Genomic DNA, 27,461 nt, shown 5'->3' on the forward strand with positions numbered 1-27,461 from the left:
CCTCTCTCAGGACTCCTAATGTACTTTTCTGAGAATGCATTCTCTCTGTTTCCCTTAGTGAAAGATTTCTCTAAAGTTCATGTTTCATAATGCTCATTTTCTCCAAGACTCCCATTATATCCTCTGCAGTACCTGGATTTGTATCCCAGCACTGCCACTTAATGGCTGTGACCTTGCACAAGTTACTTAACCTCTCTGTGCCTCAGTTTCCTCATATGGTAAATAAAGATACAGTACTTTCTAGATAGGGTTATTGTGAGAATTAAAGGAGTTCACACCTGGAAAACTCTTTGAAAACTGACTGGAATGTAGTATGGGCTCAATAAATGTTAACTATCATCATTATCATTATTATCTTTCTTTCATTATTTGAGACAAGAGAAGTTAAATCCAAGATACATTATTAAAATGGGTTCACACTCTGCTAGCTTCTCCCATTTCACTGAAACAGAAAGTGGGATGTGTTCTAGGAACAGAAGAGTTAGAGCTTGAAGTAGAAATGAAAGGCCACGATGCCTAACATGGGTTCTCTCACAAGATTTTCTGAGAACCCCTGTCCTCTCGAGCTGGGAAGCAGAAATGTGCTCTTCCAGTCTCCTAAGATTCTCAGATCAGAAATAGCACCCATACACAGAGACCTGTCAATCCTTCATCTTTCCTTATTTCCAGGCCTCAGCCTCCAACGTGTGAGGATGGCACTACATCTCCTTGCTGAGCTCAGAATCACACATTCTCCAGAACTGCTCATCTCAGCTTGATGTTTCCAGCATGATGAAGTCTACCCTCTGACTCCAGGGAGGTAGTGTCCAGGGCTGTAGGCAAATAAGGCCAGTGAAGACACTCACTTTCGCAGAGTGTGAAATTGAGTTCCCAAAGTGAGTAATTTGCATGAGCTCCTGTGGTCAGTGGGACAGTCCTTGATGAGACATGAAGACACAGACCTGGCCGAGGTGAGTCTGACCATCATGCAGCATGTGCCTCAGAGAGCACAGAACTCAAAATAATCACAGTGACTTATCTCCCCAGGCAGGGCAGAGCTGGGTTAAAATAGGTCAGAGCGAATGCTGTGTGTGTGTGTGTGTGTGTGTGTGTGTGTGTCTATGTGTGTGTGGTATGCAAGTGTCTGTACGCCTGAGCACCTACACATTCCATAGGGCCCTTGGCCTCTCTGCTGCCAATGCCCCCAGGCCCAGGGCTTGCCCAGTGAGGGCCACTGACCCGTCACTGTCCCACCCAAGCAGCATGCTTAGTTACTTTAAGGGGAAGGCGGTGGAGGCCCCCATCCTCCTGAGGTAGACAGAGGTAACCAGTGTGCGTTGAGCTGAGGCCTTCTCACCTCCAGCTGGGTGTGACAGAAAGAGATATGAAGCCGACCCACCACGCTGAGACTGGGCTGCATTCTGAGAAGCTTGCTGTCTCCCAAGATCTGTTTCCAGATGGAATAGATCTTGCCTGGCCTCTGGAGGGCCGCTCTTTCTCTGGGTTCTCTACCTTTGTTGTACAGAGGAAGGAAAGAAGACTAGGACTCATATTTCTTGAGGGTTCACTTTGTGCCAAGCCCTGTGCTTTACATATTACCTTATTTAAACCACACAGAGCCCCGCCAGATGGATGATAAACTGAGCTCAGAGAGCTGTAGTAACTTGGCCAAGGTCCCACAGCAAGCAAGGGGCAGAGCAGGGGTTCAAAGCCAAGCCTCTTTCTACCAAGTGCTCTTGCTTGAGATACTGAGATTTCCCCCACATCTTTCTCTCCTCTTTTGCTGTCTGATTTGAGGTCACAGCCTGTCCTCATCTCAGGAAATGAAACAAAATCACTGCTGACAGGAATGGATCCAAAAGACCCAGCCAACTTTGGAAAACACTAGCGGGGCTGCCGCCAGCCTCATTTTATGAGGCTATGGTGAAGGAAGAAGACAGAAATAACTCTTGTCTTTGCAATAACCTGCCAAAGTAGACACAGTCTTCAGGGCTGAGTGCCAACCTGTGGGCACCGTGTAGCCAGAAATCCTGGCATACATATAACACCTGCAGTGGACAGCTGTTTGAAGAATCTTCCTGCCAGAAGGATTAAGGGTGGTGGGGAGGGCACCAGAGGAGGAAGGGGACTCGGCATCTACAAGGATAGGGGTGGTGAGTGAAGGAGATCAGGGCACTGGCCATTACTTCCAGGGTATGCCCAAGAGAAAAATCAGAGCAAAATATGCATGGGTGGGAAGGGAAGGGGGATAAAAATTCCTTGGTTGTCCTCCCTTTCTCCTCTGCTCTTCTCATCCACTTTTCTGGCTTCACACCCCAGCCTTCATCCCGTAGACCATTCTCAAAGATCTCCCTGTTACCTGAAGACCCAAAGGAGAGTTTCTAGGTGAACAGATTATAAGCCTAGAGCCTCTGACAGCCATCAGACTAGAGCCTGCTACAGTGGCATCAACTCAGAGCTGAGACACAGTGATAATGTTGTTTGAGCCCCTGGATCCAGCCACGAAAGAAACCCTTGTACTTTTAAAAGTTAAGGGGACCAAAAACGTTTTCTTTTTTTTTAAACATTGAAGTATAGCTGATTTACAATATTGTGTTAGTTTCAGGAACAAAAAGTTTTCATTTTTGCTTAAGAAATTTTCAGCTGGGTTCCCTGTCACTTATAATAAGAACAACATGATAAAATCCTAACTGAAACAGCATCAACTTGTCTAGTATAATTTTCAAAGACAGATCATCTATAACAGCCAAGACAGGATGTAAAGTACTTTAGAACAGAGCCACCTGACATGGTAAATTCAGAATCCAGAGGCACCAGGGAGAGGAAAAGAGGGGGCTAGCTCTTGCCCCAGGAGGCTTTGGTTCCAGGGAAAGATGCTCATGTCTGGAGTTCTGTAGGGAGGCTTGGAGAAAGCATGGGGCAGGCCCCATTCTGAGGCTCGGCACCCATAGGTTCTCCTGAGACTGTTCCAGGTAATGGTGGTAGCTACCTTCTGCTGAGCCCTATCTACGTGCCACAATGTGCTATGTGTATTATTATTTCATTTAATCCTTGAAGCAGCCTGAGAGGTAGATATAATACTAGCATCATTTTCTAGATGAGCTGAAACTAGAGTGGTGAAGTAACTTACTTGTCACATAGCTAGTAAGGAGCAGAGCAGGGATTCATACCTAACATATTTGACTCCAAAACCTGTGCTTTTAACACCTGTACTATACTTCTTCAAAGATAGGTGAATGGGGCAGGAGAGGTTGGCTATGTGGAGAATTAATAATTATCTTTTCTTTTGGTACAGCCTTCCAGAGTTTACAAAGCCCAATTTCATCTGCAGTCTCACTACGTCCATTTTACAGATGTGGAAACTGAGGCTTAGAGGTAGGAAGTGATTTGCTCAGTCATTTGGGCAAACTGGATAAACTTCCCAGAGCTCTGTGGTCTGCAGAAACTCATAGAGTGTGTGCAGGGGGTGGGGTTGGCCTCACCATATTGACACAGGCTTAAAAGCAGTGATGGGATCAGTCTGGCTGAGGAAGATCTCTGAGAGATGAGGGAACCAATCCATGTTGTGGCCACAGATCCAACTGCAGAACACAAATCCCACTCTAATAAAGAGCTCTGCATTCACAAAAAGATTCCCTGCTCCAGCCAAAGCCCCATTTATTTTTCAGTAACACTTGATATGGACAAATTCCAGTTCAGCCAGAGACATTTAACTTCTGGTGTTCTGAGTGGGGGTGGGGGAATCTAGCTATGAAAGGAGCCCCTTTCTTCTGTCTGGCCATCCTCAGTAAAAAGGCTGCCTGAGGATGGGGAGTCCGAATCTGCCTGCTTGGCTTCCTCTCAGGGGGAAAGTAGCTGTCCTGGCCATAGCCCCAGGGGCCCTCACTGTTGGACCTGTCCTGATGCTTTGCTGAGCTTAGAGGCACTTGTTCTAGAGAGAAAAGGCAAAGCTCTCTTTCACTGTTCCCTGGGCAACTCTCACCTGGAGGAGTGATCAGGCAGGGATCCAGGTAACAGGACAGAAGGGGCCAGAGCTGCCACTGCTGGAAGTGTGCTAGGGGACTGGAAGGTGAGCTGCAATCCCATCCCCCATCCCGGCCCCTCCAGGAGACCCTGCCTTCAGTGTGTTTTAGGGGAAAGGGAATCCCACCCTGGGTCTTCCTTGAAGCCACGTGAGCAGCCTTCTGACCTTCTGGATTTGTCTTCCCACAGGAGTATGTGAGCTCTGAATCTAGGGCAAGTGCTGAAGGCGGGAATAGAGGAAAAGAAGCAGGTTCACAAGGTCAAACCCAGCCCTTCCATATTGGCAAGTCCAGGACAGGTTCTTGGGGCAGACAATCTAGGTTTAAAATCCCAGCTGTACCATTTGCTTTCCTCAGACAAGACCTAAACTTCTGCTATACTTATATGAGTATTTACTGAGTGACTTTTCTGTTCTAGGGATTCAATGGTAAGCAAAAAATGGACTTAACAGTTAGTGAAAGAGATAAATATTAGCCAAACAACCAATAACAACCCCACCATTACCATAAAAAAGGGGGAAGAATGTCCAGGAGAGATGCATAGTTTATAATTAGGGAGAACTCACCCCCTCTGAGAGGTCAGAGAAGGCTTTCCTAAAAAAAACATAGTGGAACTGAGGTCTGTTTACTGCACAGGGTAGGAGGGGGCATTCCCTACGGTGGGAACAGAATATTCAAAGGTAGGCCATTTGGCAAGAGGTAGTATGGCTCCTCCAAGGAACTGGAAGAAGGCTCAGGAGGCTGCGTTACAGAGTGGAGATGCAGGTGGGGGGCAGACCAGAGAGGAATGTGGGTCTTTATCTTACGAGTAATAGGAAGCCTGTTGTGGTGCTCTAAGCAGGGAGGGGAGATGATCATACTCGTAGTTTGAAAAGATTACTCTGGCAGCAGCGAACAATGGATTGGAAGGAAACCAAGGCACATTTAGGAGACTAGTTAGGAGGGCTAAGATATTTGCCTGTGAAACGGAAATAATGATAATACTGTCTCATAAGCTGTTGCCAGGATTCATTGAGAAAGTGCATCTTAAGTATTTATTCCAGTACCTGGCACATAGTAAAGGCTAAGTAAATGTTGGCATTTTTACTTTTGTTGGTTCTCTTCAGGCAGCAGAGTTTTCTGTGTCATGCCTGCTCCTGTGAGGTGGGGTGGGTTAGGATGGTGGTGGTTTCTAGAGTGGAAACGTAGTTTGTATGTCACAAAGTCAAGGCCAGCACCCAGGATGCCTGAAGGCCCTATTAGAATGGCTTAGGGGTATGAAAGATTCACGAAGAAAACCAAGTTCCAACTGCTCTCGGAAGCATGCTGAAGAGACGGGTGAAAGACCCTCCTGACCGTAAGCCTGACTATTGGCTGAGGAAAACTTTTCTGCCAAGTGTCCCGGGGAGCAGGCGTAGGGCTCGCACTCACGTGCAGTCGCGCGGGGGCGGGACCCTTGCCGCTCCTCAGCCCCAGGTTGACCCGCAGGCATCCGCCAGGCCCTGTTTCCCCGGTCGGATGCGCGGGTACCGGGAGGAGGGAGGGTCCCGGAAGGCCGACTCGGACCGGCCCGCAGGGGCTGCCCCCTCCCCAGTCACGTGGCCTGGTGGGTGGGGACCGATCTGAAGTTGGAGAAATCCGGAGGGATCCCAACTTTGGAGTGCGCCGCCCGTCCTCCCGGGCCCGGGCGTTGGGCGCTGGGGTTCCAGGAGGCGTGCGGAGGTGGGAATTGGTGAAGACGAACAGCAGCACGGACGCCGGGACTCCGGGCATGGCCCAGCTGTCGGTGGTCCCGGGGTCGGCCACGGGGTCAACAGGTGAGTGGGGACCAAGAGGCCACGGCGGCTGGCGTGGGAGTGGCTGCTCTGGCATTGGGCGCCCCCCACACTTCATCTCGTCCAGGGGACGCGGGACACCCACAACGGGAAGGGCTAGTAGGGTAAAGCGGCCGCGGTGGACCCTTGGCTCTCTGAGTCAGTCCCACTGCCGCCACCCTTGCTTGCCCGCTGTGCCCAGGCAGCGGCGCGGCGACGAGATGGGCAGCGGATGGGGAGAAGCCGCGCGAGGGTTGGGGGGCGCTGTGCAGGCCCCGCCCTCCGCGCACGCACTGGCTGCTCCCCGTGACGTCACGCTCGGCTATAAAAGCTGCGGCGCGCGGCCCTCGCGGCGCTGGTGGAGCTCGAGGCTGAGGGCGGTGGGGGAGCGAGGAGCCACGGGGACGCTGGGCCGCGGGCGCCTCAGCGATGTTTTACTCAGGGCTCCTCACCGAGGGTGGCCGCAAGGAGACGGACATGAGGGAGGCGGCGTCTCTGCGGCAGCAGCGCCGAATGAAGCAGGCGGTGCAGTTCATTCACAAGGACTCTGCCGACCTGCTACCCTTGGACGGTCTCAAGAAGCTGGGCTCGTCCAAGGACACGGTGAGCCCCCGCCGCCGCGCCCGTCTCAGGGTCCCCGCGCAGGGCGGCCCGTCACCTTCGCGCCGTGAGTTCTCCCGGGGCCCGCCCATGGCCGCTTTCACTGAGTCACCGGCCCGGCCCCCGCCGGCGGCCGGCCGCTATCCGCTGTCTCGCTGTTGCTGTTTCGGATCCCCCTGCATCCAGCATCCCTCTGCTTCAGTTTCTCTCGAGATTCCGTCGTAGCTTTTCCAGCTCGCGCTCCCTTCAGCTCAGTCCCCTCCCTTCATGTCTCTCCTCTGTAGTAGAAGAGACCCCTGCCGTCTTGCCCGCAGGTCCCCTTCCCTTCCCGTTATTCGCAATACCGAATTTGATTGCGTGGGGCTTGAGCCTCGCAGCCAGGATAGCTCCCCCTGCCTCCCAAGCTGCTTGGCGGGTCCCGTGACCCAGACAGAGGTGACTCCTAATGGGTGTGAGAAGGAGAGAACGAAGTGGGCAGAGGGCTTTCTCGGCAGTCACTGTATCCAAATCCAGATGACTTGTATTGAATCCATTTCCCCTCTATGCAAAATCTACTTCTCCGTTTGATTTTGGTCTTATCTACCTTTGACCTTCCAACGGGAGTGGGGAGAGAGAAAAAGGTTTCCTGAGCCCCAAACCTTTTGTCATCATTCCCCTTTCCTCCTATTCTACCCCCCAAAGAATGGACAGAGGGAGGAAGCCAGGCTGTTCCATTACCCAGACCAGGTAATGGAGCTGGGGCTGGCGCAGTCTTTTTTCTAGCAGGATTGTTCTTGGCATGAAGAAGGAGAAACTCCAGGACTGGAGGTCTGAGTTCAAAGACCATACTATCCTCTGTCTATAGGAGGACTCCTATAGGGGCCTAAGGATTAGTAGTTTAAAGAACTGTATCTGACTCTTATCCTTAAGTCACTGTACTGGTGCTGGACTAGATTGATGTTTAGCTTTGTAGTTTTGTCTGGAATTTTCTTGTAGTTTAACTAGTTTTCTTGAATTTCACAATCACTTTATTCATCTAGGCAATCATTTATGAAGCATGAATTATGTGTCTCTTACATGAAGTAGATGCTCTGTATAATTTTTCCAATAGTTTCTGAGCTTTTGGAATGTTTAATTTGTCAGGGAAGAGGGGTGTCAGCCTAGATCCCTGAAATTGTGATTTCCAACCACAGGATGACTATGGAGGGCAGAGCGTCTGAATCCTCTTTTCTTTTTTTCTTTTTTATAAAAACAATTATAATGACACACAGATACCAAGATCAGATTTGCCCTCCCCTTTTGTGATACAGAATTGTTTTTAGTTATTTATGTGCAAAGGATGTCTATTCAGTTATCCTGCTCTGTTTTTAAAAAGGTATTTTACCTTCACAAGCCACAGGGTAGTTAATCTGATTCATGTCAACTCAGAGTGGCGAGTGACTGAAATGTATTCCTAGAAAAGAGGTAACTGTCTTTCTTCCCTCCTTTCACTTTACAACAGTCTAGATTCATTTAGCAAATTGGGTCCAAGTCTTCTTACCTTCAGGCCAAAATAATCCTGGTTCCTGGAAGCCTCAGGAAGCAATAAAGAGGAATGGACAAAGAAGTAAAATGTGGACTATTTTTCTTCCTTTCATGCCAGATTTAAGATGATTGACATTTGGTTATCATAGGACGTCGAGGAGTTTCCTAGCCCTGCAGAACTGCCTCTACGATCTTCTGCCTGGCATTCTTTACGCTGCTTCATCCTGCGTAGGAAGAATTCCATCTGCTTTTCTGACTCCAGTCTGTCTCAGTTGAGCCACACAGGAACTGATAGTGTAGAACATAGGCAATAGGCTGGAAGGAAGAAGTGTCCTCAAGACTCAGGTTATTGCCATGGATGTGACACACAGCAGTTTACTGTGAGACCCTGAACTGCGGTTCACACCTTCACCCCCTACTGCCATGGAGTTGATGTCCCTCTCTCACTGTTCTCACACCTCTGATGTGCAGGTGATTGCACAGAAGAACTGGAACGGGTCACAGATGCCAAGGCAGACTGAGATAGGGGTGGGAGAGCTGTGAGTGCTGGGTTGAGGCAGCATGCTTAAGCTCTCTGGGAACATATGCTGCTGCCTCAGGACCATCTTAGAAATACCCTTAGAAGTACTATATCAGTTCACTTTATGGGTACATCAGGTAGTATAGACCAGTGTTGACTCAGTGTTCTCTCTCCAAAGTGAAATTTTGAGGATACCAAAATTGATTGTGTGGGTCTATAGTACAAACTCAATAGAATAGAGACCAGAAAAGGGAAGGGATGGCCCCAGAGGGAGATGGGGGGAAATAATAAATTAGTTTTCATTGATTCTGGGGTTTATGCCAGTGAGAAGATTGTGGATTATTTTCCTTATACTGGTGACCTGTATTAGAATTATAGTGCTGAGTTTTCTGAATTATCTACCTTTTACCATTCTGTTTCTGTAATGTTTACTATTTGAATCCAGCCTGCCAACTTTTTTTGGATTGCCAAAGAGCATCCGTAAGCAGTCAAACGTGGGTTTGTTCTCTTGGCTTCAGGGAAGTGCCTTTGTCCTATTCCTGTTTGTGTGTAGTTGGCTGCTACAAAGTCTGCTGTGGAAATTAATCTTGTTCTTATGTCTGGCTCTCTTATTTTGTTTGTCCTTTCATCTTGTGCTGTTTTTTCCTGTGTTAGATTAAGAACCAAAATCAGAGATATGAGTGAGTAACTTTTTATTTGTTGTTATTTTTCAAGTATTGAAGCTAGAGAAAAAAAACCACTCAGAGTTTTGCCTATTCTAATTTCTTTTGTTTTAACTACCAGGTTCATAAATGTTCTTCTCATTGAGGTAAGGACTTTTTGATTTTAAAAGCAGTCATGTCATGGGATAATATCCTATCTTTCCTATATGATAGTATTACTGACCATCAGGCTATACCCTTACTTATCCAGCAATAGAGAGTTTTACTTTCCTATTTATTGATTTTTGCTTTTAGCCAAATGCTTTAGCAAAACTCACTAGAATTAGGAGAAGGCTGCGGGAAGAATGGTGGGACATAGCAAAGCCAACTGACCATGAAATGACTAGCCCTATAATCTGAGCATCTGATCAGACTCTCTGTCAGTGAGTAAAGCCCTGGGTGGTACCCTACAGATTAGTTATTCATAATGCCACAAGACATCCATAATGCTATAGATTTTGGACCAGTGAACTTTGGAGTCTTAGAAGAGGAGCATGAAATACCAATAGAACATGAGAATCTGGTACAAGCTGAAGATTTCCAGAGCCATGATCAAATCCTAATTATAGCAAATACTGTTTGAATATTTGCTGTGTTCAGGGCACAGTGCTAGGTTCTAGGACCACAAAGAAGAAGACTGAAAAGTTTCCTTGTACAAGGAGTTTATAGATTAGAGGGGAGGATAGGACAGATTAGTTTATTCCCCACGTATTTATTGAACAATTATTACATGTCAGGCATAATCTAGGTATTGAAGATAACAATAATGAACAAAAATGGAGTAACTGCTCTCATGGAACTTGCATTCATGTGGGAGGAGAAGACAGAAAATAAATCAAGTAAATATATAATATATCAGGTTGTAATCAGTGCTATGGGGAAAATAAACCAGGGTAAGGGAATGGGGAGTGTGATGGCCAGGGTAGAGTGGATTAGAGCCTTGCTATTTCATATAGCGTTGTCAGGGAAGGCCTCTCTGATAAGATTACATTTTAGATGAGAGAGCGCAATATCTTGGGGAAAAATGTACTAGGCAGAAGGTTCTAACAGCAAGTGCAAAGGCCTGAATTGTCAATGTGCTTGATGTGACTGAAGAACTGTAAGAAGGCCATTGTGGCCAGAGCAAAGTGAGCAGCAGGGTGGTGATGGGAGATAACCTCAGAGAGAGATAGTGGGAGGCCAGACTACTAAGGGCCTTATAGGTCATTGTACAGATATTTGGCTTTTAATCTGATATGGGAAACTAGAGAAAACTTTATGCTGAGGGGTGAAATGACATGGCTTATTTTATAAAGCAGACTACTGTGTGGATTAGGCTATAGAGGGCAAGAGTAGAAGCAGGGAGACTGATCAGCAAGCTGTCATACGCTAATCCAGGTGACAGATGATGGTGGCTCAGAGCAGTGTGCTAGCAGTGAAGGGGGCAAGAAAAGATCAGACGCTGGGTTGTTTTGAAGACAGAGCTGACAAGTTTAGTTGATAGATTGGATTAAGGGTCTGAAAGAAAGAGTAGTTAAGAATGTCCTCAAGGTTTTTTGACCTAGCAATTGGAAGAATAAAGTTGTCATTTGCTAAAATGGGTAAGAGTACAGAAAGAGCAGGTTAGGGATAGGGACTAAGAATCAGGAATTTGACTCTTGAACAAGTTAAGTTTGGGAAGTCTGTTAGTTATTCAGGTGTAGATGTTGACTGGATAGTTCCATGAGAAGATAAATAATACCACCGGGAAGTCTGTGCTAGTTACCAAGATGTTAGTCAATAAGCTCTAGAGGAGTTCAGTGGAAGATGTAGTTACCCTGGCCTATTCTGACAATAGTGATGGAGACCAACATCTAATTACAGTTGCATCACTCCCTGGTGAATCAGCTGACTATGAGATGATATAGGGAGGAGACTGCTTCCAGAGTATGCCTTTATGGAACCTCAGAGGAGGAAGAACTTTACAGGTTATCTGGTCCAGTTCCCTGCCCATGTGTGAATCCTTTCTAACAAAAATGCAGCCTGCCATGGGCAGTTGAGAAACCACCATCTCAGACTAGCAGGTAGCAGTCAGGAATAAGGCTGCTCTCTTTGAAATAACATGTCTGTTGGGTTACAGGGCAAAGGCAAAGAGACAGAACACTGAAGGCCTGGGGCAGTGTGACAGGCTGCCTTAGGTAGAGTCCCATGTGATTTTAAGCAGCTGTAAACTCAAGGACAGTCTGTCTGTGTTCTTATGGTACAGAATGGGTCTTGTGTTGTATACTCAGCTAGTAAATAAAGAAGAGACAGCACGGATACTAGTGCCCTTTTAGATTTCCAAGGCTAGACAGAGACATGTGTGTTGGGCTTGAAGTGAGAGTCAGGAGTCCATGTCTATCTACAAACTGTACATGAGGACGAAAATGGAGCAAGATGATTTCATGCCCTTTAAGAAAAAAGGTGACTGGTAATCAGCTTCAGTTTTAAGCTGTGTGTGAGAATTTAAAATACGTATGTACACATACATATACTTATTTAACATTTGAGTGCTTACTCTACAACTGACACAGTGTTAAATGCTTCATATGAGCCATCTCATTTCATCCTCACAAAAGCCCTGCAAGGTACTTCTTAACTTGAACTCAGCTCTGTCTGACTCCAGGTATATATTTTTTAAAGAGTACTCTACACGAAGGATTGGCAAATGTTTTCTGTAAAGTACCCGATAGTAAATGTTTTTGGCTTTGCAGGCCAATCTCTGTCTAAACTACTCAGCTCTGCTGTTGTAATGCAGAGCATTACATAGATAGTAACTGAATGGGGTTGATTGTGTTCCAAATAAGCAGGCAGCAGGCTGGGTTTGGCTTATGGGCTATATTTGCTGACCCCTATTTCTAAGTGGTTCTAGTTGTGGTTCTGTTGCTAGCTAGAAACCTTGCGTTTCTCCTCTGAGAATAAATGCTACAAAGAAGGCAGACTTCTGTCATTTCTTCTGTTTTCTAGTCTGGTCCATTCTGTGCACCACAGAAATCCATTATCTTGCTTCTGTCTGGATTCAGTGCAGTATAGGTAAAGGTATTGAGAAGGTGGCCTTAAAATTTCTTGCTCAAATCATGATTCTGTGATATCCTGTAGTATACCCTGTTTCCTCTCACCTTACTTTTCTTCCCACTCTACAGCCTAGCTAGAAGAGATATTTAATCAGACTGGGTGCCAGATTGAGGAATCTCAGCTATTTCTACCCAGAATACAGTCCCCACAGTGCCCATTTCCTTCAGAAGCTCCTGATGGTGATAAAGCCAGTACATTTGAGCTTGCCAGCTGTGGATTTAAATATCTAAACCGTGGGTAGGGTTTAGCAGCCACATTGCAAGAATGCTAAAGAGCCAGGGGCTGCTTAGATTAGTAGTTGCCTTGTTGAGCCAAAGCATAAGGCATAATCCACGTCAGGAAGATAACTTGGTAACTGTGTTCAAAAGGCCACCAGAGTACCTGCAGCACCTGTCCAGCTAAGTTCTGCTGTGGATCTTGAGTGACATCTGGAAAGTAGAAGATAGATCTTGGAAAGCCTGTTATTTCCTTCAATAAGCATAAAAATAAACCACTTGGACAAATTTACAAAGCAACAATCAAGGAGTAGAAATGAAGTAATACAAACTATGTAATGTATGAGTACTGAAGGGATTCTGAAAGAAAGAACTAGATGATGTTAATCAGGAAAGACTTTTTGAAGAGGTAAAGGTAGAGATTTGTTCATTCAGTAGTATGTCAAGAGCTGGGGATACAGCTGTGATTAAGACAGTCAAGATCTTTGCCCTTGTGAAATTAACACTACTAGGGGGAGTGAAATAAGAACTAAATGAACAAAATAATTCCGGATTTATAATTACTATAAAATAAATAATGGGATATGTTAGTAACTAAAGAGGTAGAGTACCTATTTTAAATAGTATGGTCAGGGAAGATGTTTCTGAGGAAGTGACATTTGAGCTGAGACCTGAAAGATGAGAGCAAGCTAACTATTTGAAGTATTAGGGGAGAACATTTCAGGCAGAGGGAATGGTAGGTCAGAGGCATTAGAATGGGGAAGAATTTTTGAGCAAGGAGGTGTGGATGAATAAAGGGGAGAGTAGTGTGTTTATGGTATGTATACGGAGGTTGGAGAGATGGACAGGAACCAGATGATGAAGAGCCCTATGGACCATGCATGGTAGGAAGTTTGAATTTTGTCTGAAGGACAAGGGGAAGCCATTGAAGGGCTTTGAGTAAGGGGATGTATTATTTCATTTATATTATTAAAAGCTCACTCTGATTGCTGTGTAGACAATGAATTGGAGAAGAGTGAAGGAAGAGGCAGAAGACAAATTAGGAGGTGCTGTAATACAGGTAAGAGTTGATGGTGACTTGTATTAGATTGCAGGTGCTAAAGATGGAGAGAAGTAGATCGAATTTATTGAATACTGTACAGAAAGTGAATGGTTGTATGGGTACAGAATGATTGTAGATGTATCAGTTGTTTACCCTCGTGATCATGCGGCTAACTGGGAGCTGCAGCTAGCTGCCACTGCCCAGCATCATGAGAGAGTAGTGTGCTGCATATCACTAGCCCAGGAAAAGATTAAAATTCAAAGCACAGTTTCTGCTGAATGTGTATTACTTTCACATCATCATAAAGTCAAAAAAATCTTAAGTTGAACCATTGTAAGTTGGGGACTATCTTTAGTTGGGATGGAAGGTTAGGAAAAGAGTCAAGAGTGGTGGGTGTGTAATGGTGCTGTCTTACCAAGTTGGTGGAAAGGGAGTAATCCAGAATGTTAAAATGGAACAGGACTTTGGAACTCAAATCGCTCTTATTACTGATGAAGAAAGTGAGACTGAGTGAATGCTTAGAGAGATTAGTGATTTCCCCAAGGTAGTATGTCTCAGGTGGCCATTTTCTACAGTAGAAATCCTTCATGTAGGAATAAAGATAAGATTGGGAAGGAGGATGAGTTAGTGGAAGATCATATATGCTAAATTAAGTACTTTGTGTTTGATACAGCTGGCAAGAGAACCACTGTAGGGGAAGGGGACCATGAACATAGTGTTTTAGGAGATTATTTGAACTTAGCAGTAATAGCAGAAGTGGAGAGGAAACTATGGGGTGTTAAAAATGCAGAATTTCATTCATCAAAATGGAGAATATGGAAGAAAGTACAAGTCTTGTGGGAAAGATCAGAGGGATAAGTTAAGTTTGAAAGTGCCTGTGAGGTCTCTAAGTGGAGAAGTTCAAAGTGATGGTTAGTTCTATGGGTCTAAAACTCAGAAATGAGGGCAGGGCATAAGATAGAGTCTTCATCATACAGGTAGTAAGTTCCACAATGAATGTAGATAAGATTGCCCTAAAAGGATTTATAGAGTGAGAAAGGGACTGAAGATAGAGCAATGAGGAACACTAACATTTAGGAAATGAGCAGAGGCAAAGGAACTAATAAATGAGACAGATGCAGAATAGACAAAAAAGTGGTTTTAGAAGCCAGTAGAGATGAGTTTCAAGGAAGATAGAACATTGAGTTTATTGAAGCATCGTTTCTAATGGCAAACATGTAGAAATAATCTAGATGTCCATTAGTAGTTAAGTAAATTGAAGTATGTTGGTACCACAGACTCGTGTGTCTGTAGAGGATGTGCTGTTTTAAAATGCAGAAAGTAGGGCAGATGTAAGCAAATAGGTGCAAAAGTGGTCGGTTATAGAGTAACCTGGCATTCCATCTGCCTGTTACATTGTTGGTGTGTGCGTGCGCATGAGTGTGTGTGCACACGTGTGTGCACGTGCACACATGTACACACACTTTAGTTTTTGCACAACTTGGCAGACACTGTTAGCCATTTTCAGCCTTTTTCTATCTGCTTGACTCCTCTATGGAGATTAGGAAAGCTAAATTCACCCAAGCTGCAGCTGGAAGTGGCCATGTGAATTCTGAACAAGAAGATATAGGCAGAAGACTGCTCAGGGAACTTGTGCTTTCCTGATAAAAAAAGAATAGCTAGCACAGTGTCCCTTCCTCCTTCCTCATTCCTTGAATGTGGATGTAATACCTGGAGCTGGGACACCCATCATGTGGCTATGGGGGAATATTCAAGAGAATTATAGAAACAGCCCTGAAATTGTTAAGCTGCTAAATTAATGCCAGCAGCTACCTACATCCAGTCTTCTTCATATGTGAGAAAATAATACACCTTCATCTAAGACACCGTAAGTTGTCTTTTCTTGTGGCTGAATGCTTTCCTAATGTATGGGGTATATTTTTTAAATTTAATTTTTATCAAAAAATGTATATAATTTAAAACTTTTTTAAAAACTTAAACTGTTCCTTAATTCTCTTATACTTCCCTATCATGTCCCCTTCTACTATGCTAGTATTATAATATGTTAATAATAGTTAAATAGCTGTTTTGGATCAAATCAGCATATACTGCTTACGTGGTTGTACTATATTCCTATTATTCACAGCCAAGTCAAATAGTGTACTATAATTATGTCTCCTTTCTCATACAAATACTTATTTTTATCAAAATTAATAATTGCCTAGTTTTTCTTCTTTATTTAATTTTCTATGTAAAATTTAAATCTCCAAGTACCTTAAAACTATAGGTGATCTAGCAGGGTCTTTTTTTCTTCTCTTGGAGACATCCTTCCTGGAGTGCTCTATCCTACCATTTCATTTTGGACTGGTTGCTCTCAAGGCCCACTACACAACCAATATCCTGGACTTTTCCTTCAATACTATTCTCAGAATTTCCTTTGTTTCTCTTCTCTGTTGGATCCTTTATTTCTTGGATCCTATGCTTTTTTCTTTGTTGTTTTCCCTTGCTTTGGTGGAGCATATCCTTCAATGTGATACATAGGAAATCACTTTCCTGAGTCTTAGTTGATAGCTTGGCGAGGTTTAGAAATTATGTGCTGTCTGCTTTTCTAAAAGTATTATTCCGTTGTCTTTTAGCTTCCATTATTACCATTGATTAGTCCTGTACAATTCTGTTCCTAATCCTTTGTATTTGAATCATCTTTTTCTTTTTGAAAGCTTTTGGAATCTTTGTCATCCATGATATTCCAAAAATTCTTAGTGATGTGAAATTTTGGTGTGGATCTTTTATCTCTCAATATTCAAGGCTCCATGTGAGCCTTTCAATCTTTAAACTCCTATCCTTTAATTCTGGCACAATATGGCACTCCACACTCATCTTTAGCTGTTCAAGAAATCTCTTCTAAGCCTAGCCAAATTATCAACCAGCCAATCTTTTGATTTACTCTTACAAAAAGAATAAACTTTTGGCATTCTTCCCAGTTGTCTGGGTCAAGTAGGAGTCTTTATACTAATCTCTTTCCAACCCTAATCATATCCTCCAACTGTAAAGGTTCTAATACCTCTAACTCCTCAGTTTTTTCAGGGTTTTAGTTTGAGTAGGAAAACTGCTTTTACAGCTAGACCCCCAAGTATAAATAGTTCAAATATAACAGTTTATTTTTTCTTAAGTAGTGGTTCTAGTGTAAAGGTCAATAAGACAGCCCTCTTCCATGCAGTCATTTAGGAGCACAGGCTGACAGTGGCTTTTCTGTCTTTAACATGTGACCTCCGGGAAGATTACTGTAGGGGTCATCTCCATTCTAGCCAGGCAGAAGAAGAAAAGAATGTGGAGGAGGGTACACAGGAAGAGCTTTACAGGCCAGGTCTAGAAGTGGTGTGTGTTACTTCTACCCACATTGTGTTTAACAAACTCAGTCATATGGCCTTGCCTAACCACAGGGAAGGCTGAGCAATCCCACACCTGGGCATACATCCGGAGTGAACTCTAATTCAGAAAGACACATGTACCCCAATGTTCATAGCAGCACTATATACAATAGCCAAGACATGGAACCGACCTAGATGTCCATTGACGGATGACTGGATAAAGAAGTTGTGGTATATTTATACAATGAAATACTAGTCTGCCATAAAAAAGAATAAAATAATGCCATTTGCAGCAACATGGATGGACCTGGAGATCATCATTCTAAGTAAAGTAAGCCAGAAAGAGAAAGAAAAATACCATATGATATCATTTATATGTGGACTCTAAAAAAAAAAAGACACAAATGAACTTGTTTACAAAATGGAAACAGGCTCATAGACACAGAAAACAAACTTATGGTTACTGGGGGGAAAGGCTGAGAAAGGATAAATTGAGAGTTTGAGATTTGCAGATACTAACTACTATATATAAAATAAAAAACAAGTTTCTACTGTGTAGCAAAAGATATTCAGTATCTTGTAGGTAACCTGCAATGAAAAAGAATATGAAACTGAACGTATGTATGACTAAAATATTATGCTGTACACCAGAGATTGATGCAAGACTAAACTGACTATACTCCAATTATTAAAAAAAAAATTAACTGTAATAAAAATGAAGAAAAAAAAAACAAAACAAGAAGGCCAGGAAACATAATCTAGGTGTCTGCCCAGAAAGACGAGGAGATCATGGATTTTAATTAGCAGCTGGTAGTCTCTGCCACTCCAGTGTTCCATGAAGTAGAATAATGTGAAACACTTAGCTTTCTCTAGTCTACATCAGTTAGTAGTTGTTGGTCTGCTTTTTAGATTCTGAAATTTTGTCACCATCTCTTTTGTTGTTGTTGTTGACTTTACTGTTTTCTTTGTTCTTGTAGGTTTAGACCTTTCTTATTCCTTGACTTTCATTTTAGTGAAATTTTGGTTGGGCGCAGAGGTACATTTGCAGTTACAGTGTCATTTAAAACATGAGGACATGATTAAATGACCATGGAGAAGCATCTCTGAGATTCATGTGAGTTTATTGGCTGTGAATTTTCAACTCCTGAACTATGCCATGAATACTTTTAGTTATGGAAATGACTAAAGAGAATTATATGTGCTGACATAGGAAAATGCCTTTCATGTATTAAACAAAAATAGAAAAATTTAGAAGGGTGTTATAATATGATCATATTTTTATTTATATTTGTAAATTTTGGAGGGATATACTCCTAAATTTAATGGTTGTTATTTGTAGGGGGAGCTGAGAAGGATTGAGAGGTTGGGGAGGCTTTCCCTTTCAATTTTATATACTTAAGTGATATTAGAATATTTTACATTGAGCATGTACTATATTTAACCTTTTTTGGTAACTAAATAAAAGAATAAATAAAGGAATAGTCAGCAGGGTCAAATGCCCTAGAGAGGTCAGGTAAAGTGAAGACTGGAAAATGTCTACCAGATTTGGAAAGTAGGAGATCATTATTGGTGTTGTGGTACCAGAAGTGATTTCAGTGAAGAAAATATAGGATATCAAGAAATATATGTAGTGATTTTGGCTTTTTTAAAGACCATTTAAGACCAGGGCTGATTAAAGGAGGATGAAGAGTTCAGGAGGCAGGGTCTGAGGTTTTGTGGAGGCGTCTTCTCCCCAAAATATGAGAATTTTGAGAATATGTACAGTCTGTGGAGAAAGGGCCTGGTAGGAAAATTCAGAAGAGAGATGACTTCAAGGAAAATGATTTCAGAATTTTCCTCATTTCCTTCATTTGTCTGGTGATGGTGGACTCCTCTCAGGATTAAGAGTAACCAAGAAAATAGTGTTCAGCAAGACCAATATAGAAGGAAAGCCTCAAACTTTAGATTAAGAGGGCTCTGTTTAGATGGCCTTTGAAGTCCCTTCCATTCTCTGCAAATCAAAGTTATCTAAGTCTGTCCTCCTAAGTACAGATTTTACAGAAACAAACACCCTGCTGTAGTATGAATCCAGGCTTATTAGTGAGAGAGAAAAGAATGAAGGATTTCTGTTTCTTTTGCAAAGCAAAGCATTCTTCCAGTGTCAAATCAGGAAATCTGACAGAGTTAGCACTTCCTCTAATTCCTTACCAAGTTAAGAACCTTTTATTTTCTTATAAGTGCCTCTTTCTCCTTTTCCCAAGGATGCTAATTTAGAACTGCCTTGCCAAAAATCGGGATATTTTGGGCATCTATTTCTTCTCCTCACCAGGGTTATAGTGAGTCATGGCTCTGACTCCATTCTTCCCCAGGAATCTGTAAGATGATGGAAAATGAATTTTCTCCAGTTTTACCCGCTTCCCAGGGATGGTTCTAGGGCACCTAGGAGTGACTCTCTTCCCCCTAGAATTGGAATGCCATCTGGTATGTGTCACATAGAAACTTGGAGTTAGACTCTGTCCTTTTGAGGGATTTTAAATATTATTGTGAACTGGAAATAAGATGCTTGTGCATAGAAGTTTCTCAGGTCAAATAACCTTTTTTCAAGAGGTAGCTTATACTTTCTGGAGGCCACTTTGGGTAGAAACAGTACAGCATGGATATACCTGCCCTAGGAACTCTCCTGAAGCTCTATCAGAGAGCAGACTTGAATTCACATTCCTCATCCTGCTTCCTAACATTAGGTATCCTGGCACAGATATAAGGTCTAATTAAGTCCCCAGCTTCCTGGTCATTCAATCTCTGCCCCTTTTGTACTCCACTTTTGGCCCATTGAAGAGACGGGAAATGGATGGCAAGCATGTGGCAGGAGGAGGCATATGCTCCTTGAGGTCCAGAGGATAACAGTAAGGATGATTCCTGTGGGTTCTGCCAGGTTCTAAAGTATGTCTCCTAAAAGGGTTGTTCAGCAGGTATGAATTCCTGTCTTCCTACCTCGTCCACCCCGTGGATGACTCAGCCCACAGGAGAGCCAGGTCACCAAGGCATATGCATTTGGGTCCAACAGTAAGACTGTGAGGGAGTGAAACTTGAAATAGAGGTCATGCAGAACTTCTGAAAACCAGTGCTAGGTAGGTTTCTTCAGATTGTGAGAATGAGCTGCCCTTTCTGTAAATCACTTGGAAAGATACACTTATTCCACATAGACTAAGGCCACTTGCTTCTTGAAATGCCTTCGTAAAGGGAGGGAAGGCAGCAAGCCCAGGCAGTCCAAATCACAAGGGTCCCTCAGTTCTCTTTAGCCATACTCTTTTGGCCCTGCCCACACTGCCCTCTGTTCCCCATTGCTCCTTCATTCACTCAGGGCAGCCTGCTGCAAACTGGTTCATAGTATCTGCTCTGACAATACCAATGAAGTCTCTACTTAAAGGAAGAATAAATAAGCAGCAAAGGTATAGCTCAGTTACTTGAGGCTCCTTCACCTCTGTGGCATCTGGGAGACAATGAGAGAAGGGGGAAATGGCTGTCACTAAAAAGCCTCTGCTTTCTGTTCCTCAAGCAACCTCATAACATTCTGCAGAGACGCCTCATGGAAACCAACCTGTCTAAGCTTCGAAGCAGTCGTGTCCCTTGGGCCTCCAAGACCAACAAACTCAACCAGGCCAAGTCTGAGGGGCTAAAGAAGTCTGAGGATGATGACATGATTTTGGTTTCTTGCCAGGTAATGTTCTGAGAACAGCTTTTCAAGGGTTTTCTGGAGAGTAGGATTTGGGCCCATTGTGATCCCAATAATGAAGGCCTCACCTCCAAACTGTGTAGAAAATGGGTCTTATCATGGAATTCATAAGTGAATTTTAAGAGGGGCACTCCATGCAACATGTATGCAATATTTTCTATGCATGTGCATCTTTATGGGGAAAAGGACCAAATGTTTCATCAGATTTGCAAAGTGGCATGTGATATACACACAGAGTTAAGAGCTAATTGACATATAGAATGAAACATCTAAGGCCCTTTGGGATCCTCTGTCAGCTCTAGATTCAGCAGGAAAAAGAACCCCTCAAAGGAGACTCAGCAGTGGGTAAAGATGGGACGCTACCATCCCATAATTGTGAGGATGCTCTCCAACCCTGCCTTTCACATGGCATCTGCGGCTTGCTTCCCTTTTAAGTCTCTGGCTTCTGTTAAACAGTATGTTTCCTCTCCACAGTGTGCTGGAAAGGATGTGAAAGCCTTGGTTGACACCGGCTGTCAATATAATCTCATCTCTTCAGCCTGTGTGGACAGGCTGGGGTAAGTAGCCACTTGTGCTGGAAGTCAGATGTTAATGCACTCTTGGCTTGAATCTGTTCTGAGGCGCAGGCTTTCTATTAACTCCCACCAATAAATTTTGAGAAAAGACCTTTGGGCTCTGGAACGAGAACATGTGAAATCCTTGGTTCATTGTGTGCCATGGCCTGATCCTGATTTGTTCCCTGCCCAGGCAACAGAGTAGAAGGAGCTACCTTGTTGGTATGTATACCCCAGAGAAGTAAAAGCAGGAATGTGGTTGGCCTTAGATTCCTCGAGGTCCATCAGGAGGCCACACGCCTACCCCAAGAAGATTCAGTCGGAATGTGGAATAGAGCTGCTGTTGCTGCTGGGCCTGAACCATCACAGGGGTGATTAGTGCCTTTCCCTTCAGCAAAGAATATGTAAAATCAGATCTTACTGCTGCCCCTGCTGGGGACTGGGTGTGAGGCAGACACCTCACATATAGAATATCTTCACTTCTCTAATAGCTGGAATTGGGTTCTCCCTCTTTTTCAGAGAAAGCCATTTTGTATCTTTCCTCCTTTTCACTCAATATGTAATTTTATTTCCTTTCTTTTTCCTTCTTTTTCTTCCAAAGTACCAGATGGGCTCCGAGGTCTAGCCCAGAATTAGGAGGATCAGTCCAATATTCTTTTCCACTTCGCTAGCCCTAAGTATAACAGATCATTTCCCAGCCCAAATCTCTGTATTGAAACAACACTAGGGTAGATATAATGGCCTATTTTAAGCCACTACAAGAAATCCATATTTTTAAGCAGGGTTTACATAAGTCTTGATTTGTATAACCCATGACGCCTGCCACATGATCTGTTCCGTCTCGTTTCTACCTTCTCAGCCCTCACTACCACTGTGACTCTTTGAAGCATTGCTATTTAGGATGGTGGGGTTGACCAGGACACAAGTGCTCCTGTGGGAAGAATTCTGAGCTTTTTTATGTGGTGGAGAGATGAGAGATAGTGCAACATGATGGTTCCAGAAAGGCTAATAATGTCCTGGTGCATAATTAGGCAGCAGACTGCCATGATTCCAGAGGAATTAATAACCATCTGTAAAACTGCAATTATTTTTCTTTTGGATGGGGTATAACACCAAAGGAGAGGAAATGGAGTAAAGCAGAAGTACTGGCACAGAAAGTCCATAATTAAGTATTTATCTACCAACCCATAATAGCTTGGGTGCTGGCTGTTCCAATCAGCTTACATAACCGTGTGAAACCTTGGTGCTGTTCTTTCTCCTACACAGACAAGTTAAAGTATGTAGGACTCTCTCCACAATATTCCTTGCTGATACCAATATCAGTGCACTTAACAAACAAATATTTGCCTCCACTAACCTTATAGCCTGACTAACTGGTGAGAATAGACTGAAATAGACAAAGAGAAAATTAGACATTGAACAAAGCATCTTCTAAAATTAGGATTAACCTGTCCTCTCTGAGCTCTGTTACCCACAGATGGGTAAAAGGATATGTTAACTAAATTGCCTTGCACATAGGTGGGGATATTGGGATGCAGAACAGGATTCTCTGGGTGTGTCAACTCTCATCTTTCACCAATGCAGATAGTAACATAGCTTTTTGAGAACAGGAGCTGAATCTTAGTTTTTCACATCCCCTGGCATATTTAGGCCAAAGTGCTGAAACAAGAAGTGTAGGTTAGCTTGTGTGTGTGTGTGTGTGTGTGTGTGTGTGTGTGTGTGTGTGTGTGTAAATAAACCCAGGAAATCCCTGGAAAATTCCAGCTGTGGGTCAGAAGGTAGGCATTGCCAGATTCTACCAGAAACCTCTGCCAAGGGGATTCTGGTGTTTCTTCTCTGGTGCAGACTCAAGGAGCATGTCAGATCTCATAAGCATGAAGGAGAGAAGCTTTCTCTACCCCGGCATCTCAAAGTAGTGGGCCAGATTGAGCACCTAGTGATCACACTGGGCTCCCTCCGCCTAGACTGTCCAGCAGCTGTGGTTGGTGAGTAGAATTGGGGACTGGACCTATGGACCCCTAAGGTAAACCCTCTCCCTCCTTCCACCAAAGCCTCATGTGATCTCATGCCTGTAAATGTTGACTTCTTCAAAATCCCAGGTTTCCACTTTTTTGTACTATAAATCTTGTCCCAGTTTTTGCCTTCCAAAGTACCAGATTGGCTCTGAGCTACATTCAAGACGTATTGAGAATCACTCAGAAAAAGGAGTGTCTAACTCATTATTTAAAAATTCAAGGGATATACTTACCTGGTAGGAGAGATACCATGATCACGAGGGTGGTTTTCCCAGGGTGAGGCTTATCCATTGTACTCCGGATGTGCTGACCCCTGCGATTTCCCCAAATGTGGGAAACTCGACTGCATAATTTGAACACAGTGGGGGACTGTGTTCGTGCTTTCCTCTGTTTAAAAAAAAAAATTCAAAGGACAAGAAAACAAACATTTCTGTGTGCCAGTAAAAATGGCCCCTTTCCATGGGCTAGTTGGAGGTAGAGGGCAAGATCCTTTTACCCCTTTGCCATAAATCTCTTGATAATTTCCCACCACCTGTACTTTCTCTCATGTACTCTATTCAAGTCTACTCTACGTTCCTGATTTTTGTCCAAAGGCCTTTGTCCTTTAGAGTTAAAAACACCTGGGGTTGAATCTTGACTCGCTCACCTTTTAACTATAATCATCTGGGGAGATTACTTAATATAATAAATGCTCAACGGATGTTTGATGGATGGGTGGATGGATGGATTGATGGATGGATGGAAGGAAGGTAAGTTGGATAGAACCTAAGGCTGACTTCTAAACCAACATGAAAATGGTTGAATCTTATTTTTTTATTAGAGGACAATGAGAAAAACTTGTCCCTTGGTCTCCAGACTCTCCGATCCCTGAAGGTAGGACTATTTTACCTTCCCGTTGGCATTTCTTCTCTGAGGTAGGGGTCCTCTTACATGGAGACCCCATAGTGAGATCATTAACAGTGACCAGTGATTCGCCTTTGTTTTCAGTGCATCATAAACTTGGATAAGCACCGGCTGATCATGGGGAAGACAGACAAGGAAGAAATCCCTTTTGTGGAGACAGTTTCCTTGAATGAAGACAAGTGAGTACCCGAATGGGTCAGGTCAAGTCAAATCCATTTGTCATTAAGCAGAGGGGTTCTTGCACAGGATATTGAGTTGTGTACTGCCTTTGACCTTCAATAATACCACAAGTACACCCTTCCCCATCCCCAGAGTTCACAATCCCATGAAACTCTCTAGCCCACATTTCAGAATGAGCAATGATGATACTGCATAGAGTGGTGGGGAGAATGAATAGCTTTTAAACTAAAATTGTGCTTGCCTTCAGCCTGATTTCTCTGACTTTGGTATCATTTCTTCTATTTCTTTTTCATTTCAGCACTTCAGAAGCATAACTACAGCCTGCAGCATGTCTGCACGTATGCATACACACCAGGTTGACAGATTGAGAAAACCGGGTTTGAACCAAATGCCGTAGCAACTTGCTGTGGACCAAGTCCTTCCCTCTAATAGAAGCTGCAGGGGCTCCCTCCCACCCAGACCTCTCTAGACTTTAGCCTGTGCTTAGAGATCTTGTCTGGTCTTAGCCATTGTTTTTTACTCCTTTGATCACTTAATTTATAGACCTTTTTGACACTGCCAGGTCTCACTTGTGGCCTATTTCTCTGCTTCTTCCAGGAATTTACTTTTATTAGTCAAGTACAGGGGCTGCCAGGTTCTATTTCTCCATAGGTGTACTTGCTTCTTTTCCTATAGCTAAAATGTATGATAAACAGGAACCTGACTTTACCTCCCTTCAGCTGTTTCAAAGGGATGCAGGATACTTACGTCTCAGAATTAGAATTTCTTCTAATTTATTCGTTGATTTCTGAAGTGTGAATTGATCTGGAAAAGCCCAGAGAGATCATCTAGTCCAACCCTTTCATTTAAAGGTCCAGAGAGGCAAGTGAACTGTCTAAGCCCATATACCAAGTCAGTGACAGAAGGGACCTAGAACTTAGACCTGACAAGCCATGTTCATTCTCCCATGCAGCTCCATTTGTCTTCAAGCCTTGAGAGGAGGGTGAAGAGGAGGGTTTGTAAACAGGTTAGGGAAAGGATATGCTTCGGGGATGAATGCTAGGAGGATCTGGGTGCTAAGCCCACTAAAAGTCCCCTGACCCAAACTGTCATATTTAGGCGTTTATCTTGGTGCCTAAAAGCCATGGGTATCAAGATGAATGAGATGGTCTCTCACCTTGAACTTCTTGGAGGGAAGGAGGAAGAAGGAACCACAGACAGAAGAACATTAACCAGTCTCTGAGATGAAATTGAAGGCTTCAGTAAATAATCTGAGCATTCTTGTCAGATACTGATACCCCCAAAATCCAGTCAGTATTTCTGCCTAGCTGGTTATTTGTCTGCCTCGGACCCAAGTAGCTGGGAACAGAAGTAGGGAAAGAAGATGAAAAAAACCCAGAGCAGGTCCAAAAGAGAAGGGTAGAATTAGGTGGTGGGAAGGTCTACTTAGGGAATCCTTTCTGGGATGGAGGTCAGGAATGAAACTTTCTGGTTGGGAATTGAGGGTTGGGAAACTCTAAAGCTCTGTTCTGGTACAAAAAAAGAAGCAGGGCAGGAGCTGGCAGTGGTAAGGACAACTTTTTCTGACTCCCCAATATTTCCTGACCCCTCTCAAAGAGTTGGAGGTCACAGGGGTTTCCTAAAGCCTTTCTGTTGGGGTGTCAGTTTGGGCACATAGATACCTGTAATGGAATCTTCACTTCAATTTAGTCAGAGATGTGCTCAGAGAAGTCAGAAAAATCGCCAGCTGTGCATTTCCCTTTAAGAGATTCCCAAGTTGGCCTTTGGAGTTCCTTGAGTATTTAATGATCCCACTTCAAACTTTGCCAGGTCTCATCATCAGTCTTGTCTAGTGTTCAGCTACTGTCCCTTCCAAACAGTTCTTTGGAACTCTGAATGTTTTTAGCTTTACAGAAGCTCCCTAAAGACTGGGAACTTGATGACCCCTATTTGAACAGCTAGGCAGCCATAGTGCAGCCAGTTGTCACTGGGTCACCCCCCAGGCCCCTTATTACCAGCCTCTATAGAGAAAACAAGATGGAAAACTAAGCACAGCCACCACATGGGAGGCCACATCTGAGCTCAGCAGAGGTGATCCCACATTACCAGCCTTCCATGCCCCCTCTAACTACCCCCATTTTCTAACATAGGGGTCACCTGCACCTTTCTGTTGAGGTCTCGCCCCTCTCCTCCCTTACCTATCATGGTACCACTTTGGCCTGCTTCTTATCCTAGGGCTGAGTTGAAATACTTCTCTTCTCCCTTCTCTAGTTGAAAGTTCCACTCTGAGCCTTGAGTCTTGGCCACAAGTGAGGCTTGTTGGAAGTTCTTTGGCCTAGTGGATCCTTATTTGGCTTCCCTGTGGGCCAAGTGAGGCCAGGAATTCTCAGGTGCTAGAAAGATGCCATTGATTCTGGCCCTTTGAGTTCAGGATTATATGGAGTCGGGTATGATCAGATGGCCATTAGTGATCTTTCTGGCCTCTGAGAATCAGTCAGTGATTTTCCAATTTTGGAATAGAGACAACTGGGACCATCTGAGCTTAGGATATCAGAGTCTCACTCAATGCAGTCAAATCATTTGAATTCAATAACCAAATAATTGTGCTTTAAACCTCAGGCTTGATAGAGGTACCTAAAATGTCTGAAGATAATTATGGGAAGCATCGAGCTTCATTAATCTTTAAATGCTGCCAAGTTGATTTCTCTGATAGCTCATATCTCCTCGATATTCATGAGGAAGCACTGGGTCTACTTTTCTGGGGCTGGCTAGATAAGCAGGTAAGGTCAGTTCTTCCCAGAATCCTAGAAAATTCTCTCTGGCACCTCTGATTGAGAGTGTGGGAAGAGAGTGTCTACCCAGGTCACAATTCCGAAAACAGACAGTAGCAAGGAGTAACCCTATAGACCTGTACCCATCTCCTTCCTTATTAGATATCTGTCTCAAATACAAGCAGCTTGAAAAATACTGTCTTTTCGTTTGATATTTCTATGCCTGACTTATTTGAGGAACAAATGTTTTCTGACTTTTCTATTTCCTTGCCCTGCACAGACACCACCTGGTAAGATTTTCTATTCCTTAGCTCAAAGTGTCTATAGGTGGATTGCCTAGTATGTCAGTTGCCCTCACTCTTGTGTAATAGAAATATCTTTCCAGGCTGGGCATGTGGAGGAGATGAACTGGATTCCTCCCTCCTTCTGTTACCAGGCCTCTGCATTGGCACTTTATCTGCTCAGTGTTTCTGGCTGTGTTGGGTGTATTTGTGAGATTAATGTAACAATAAAGTGAAATCTTCCCTCTGTGTGCTCGTCTGACAAAGTCTCT

At 43.7% G+C, this 27,461-nt stretch overlaps 1 protein-coding gene and 1 non-coding gene across 4 annotated transcripts; both read left to right on the forward strand.

Moving 5' to 3' along the window:
• Positions 1-653: 653 nt before the first annotated feature.
• On the forward strand, positions 654-27,438 carry NRIP3 (nuclear receptor interacting protein 3). Of its 3 annotated transcripts, none has more exons than XM_074372426.1 (8): positions 654-5,797; positions 6,237-6,397; positions 20,351-20,491; positions 20,981-21,063; positions 22,906-23,045; positions 23,896-23,948; positions 24,063-24,157; positions 24,457-27,438. In XM_074372426.1, exons 1-8 carry the CDS (start codon positions 5,752-5,754, stop codon positions 24,470-24,472), a joined length of 735 nt encoding a protein of 244 aa, XP_074228527.1. In that variant the 5' UTR covers positions 654-5,751; the 3' UTR covers positions 24,473-27,438. The 3 variants fall into 3 exon arrangements, with proteins under 3 accessions (XP_074228527.1, XP_074228526.1, XP_074228528.1); XM_074372425.1 differs by having other exon boundaries at positions 662-5,797; positions 20,330-20,491; XM_074372427.1 differs by lacking the exon at positions 654-5,797 and having other exon boundaries at positions 5,806-6,397; positions 20,330-20,491.
• LOC123619636 (U1 spliceosomal RNA) lies at positions 23,301-23,465 on the forward strand. Its single transcript, XR_006728316.1, has one exon. It is a non-coding gene; the product is annotated as a U1 spliceosomal RNA (small nuclear RNA).
• Positions 27,439-27,461: the final 23 nt, after the last annotated feature.

This window comes from Camelus bactrianus, chromosome 10, assembly GCF_048773025.1.
Source record: "Camelus bactrianus isolate YW-2024 breed Bactrian camel chromosome 10, ASM4877302v1, whole genome shotgun sequence".
NCBI classification, from domain to species: Eukaryota; Metazoa; Chordata; class Mammalia; order Artiodactyla; family Camelidae; genus Camelus; species Camelus bactrianus.

Excerpts from the sequence above, each read along its gene's own strand:
- NRIP3 (XM_074372425.1), top strand. The coding sequence starts at position 5,752 with ATGGCCCAGCTGTCGGTGGTCCCGGGGTCGGCCACGGGGTCAACAG. Across the intron at positions 20,492-20,980 it reads TGATTTTGGTTTCTTGCCAG|TGTGCTGGAAAGGATGTGAA; the intron begins GTAATGTTCTGA and ends TCCTCTCCACAG. Across the intron at positions 23,949-24,062 it reads AGACTCTCCGATCCCTGAAG|TGCATCATAAACTTGGATAA; the intron begins GTAGGACTATTT and ends CTTTGTTTTCAG.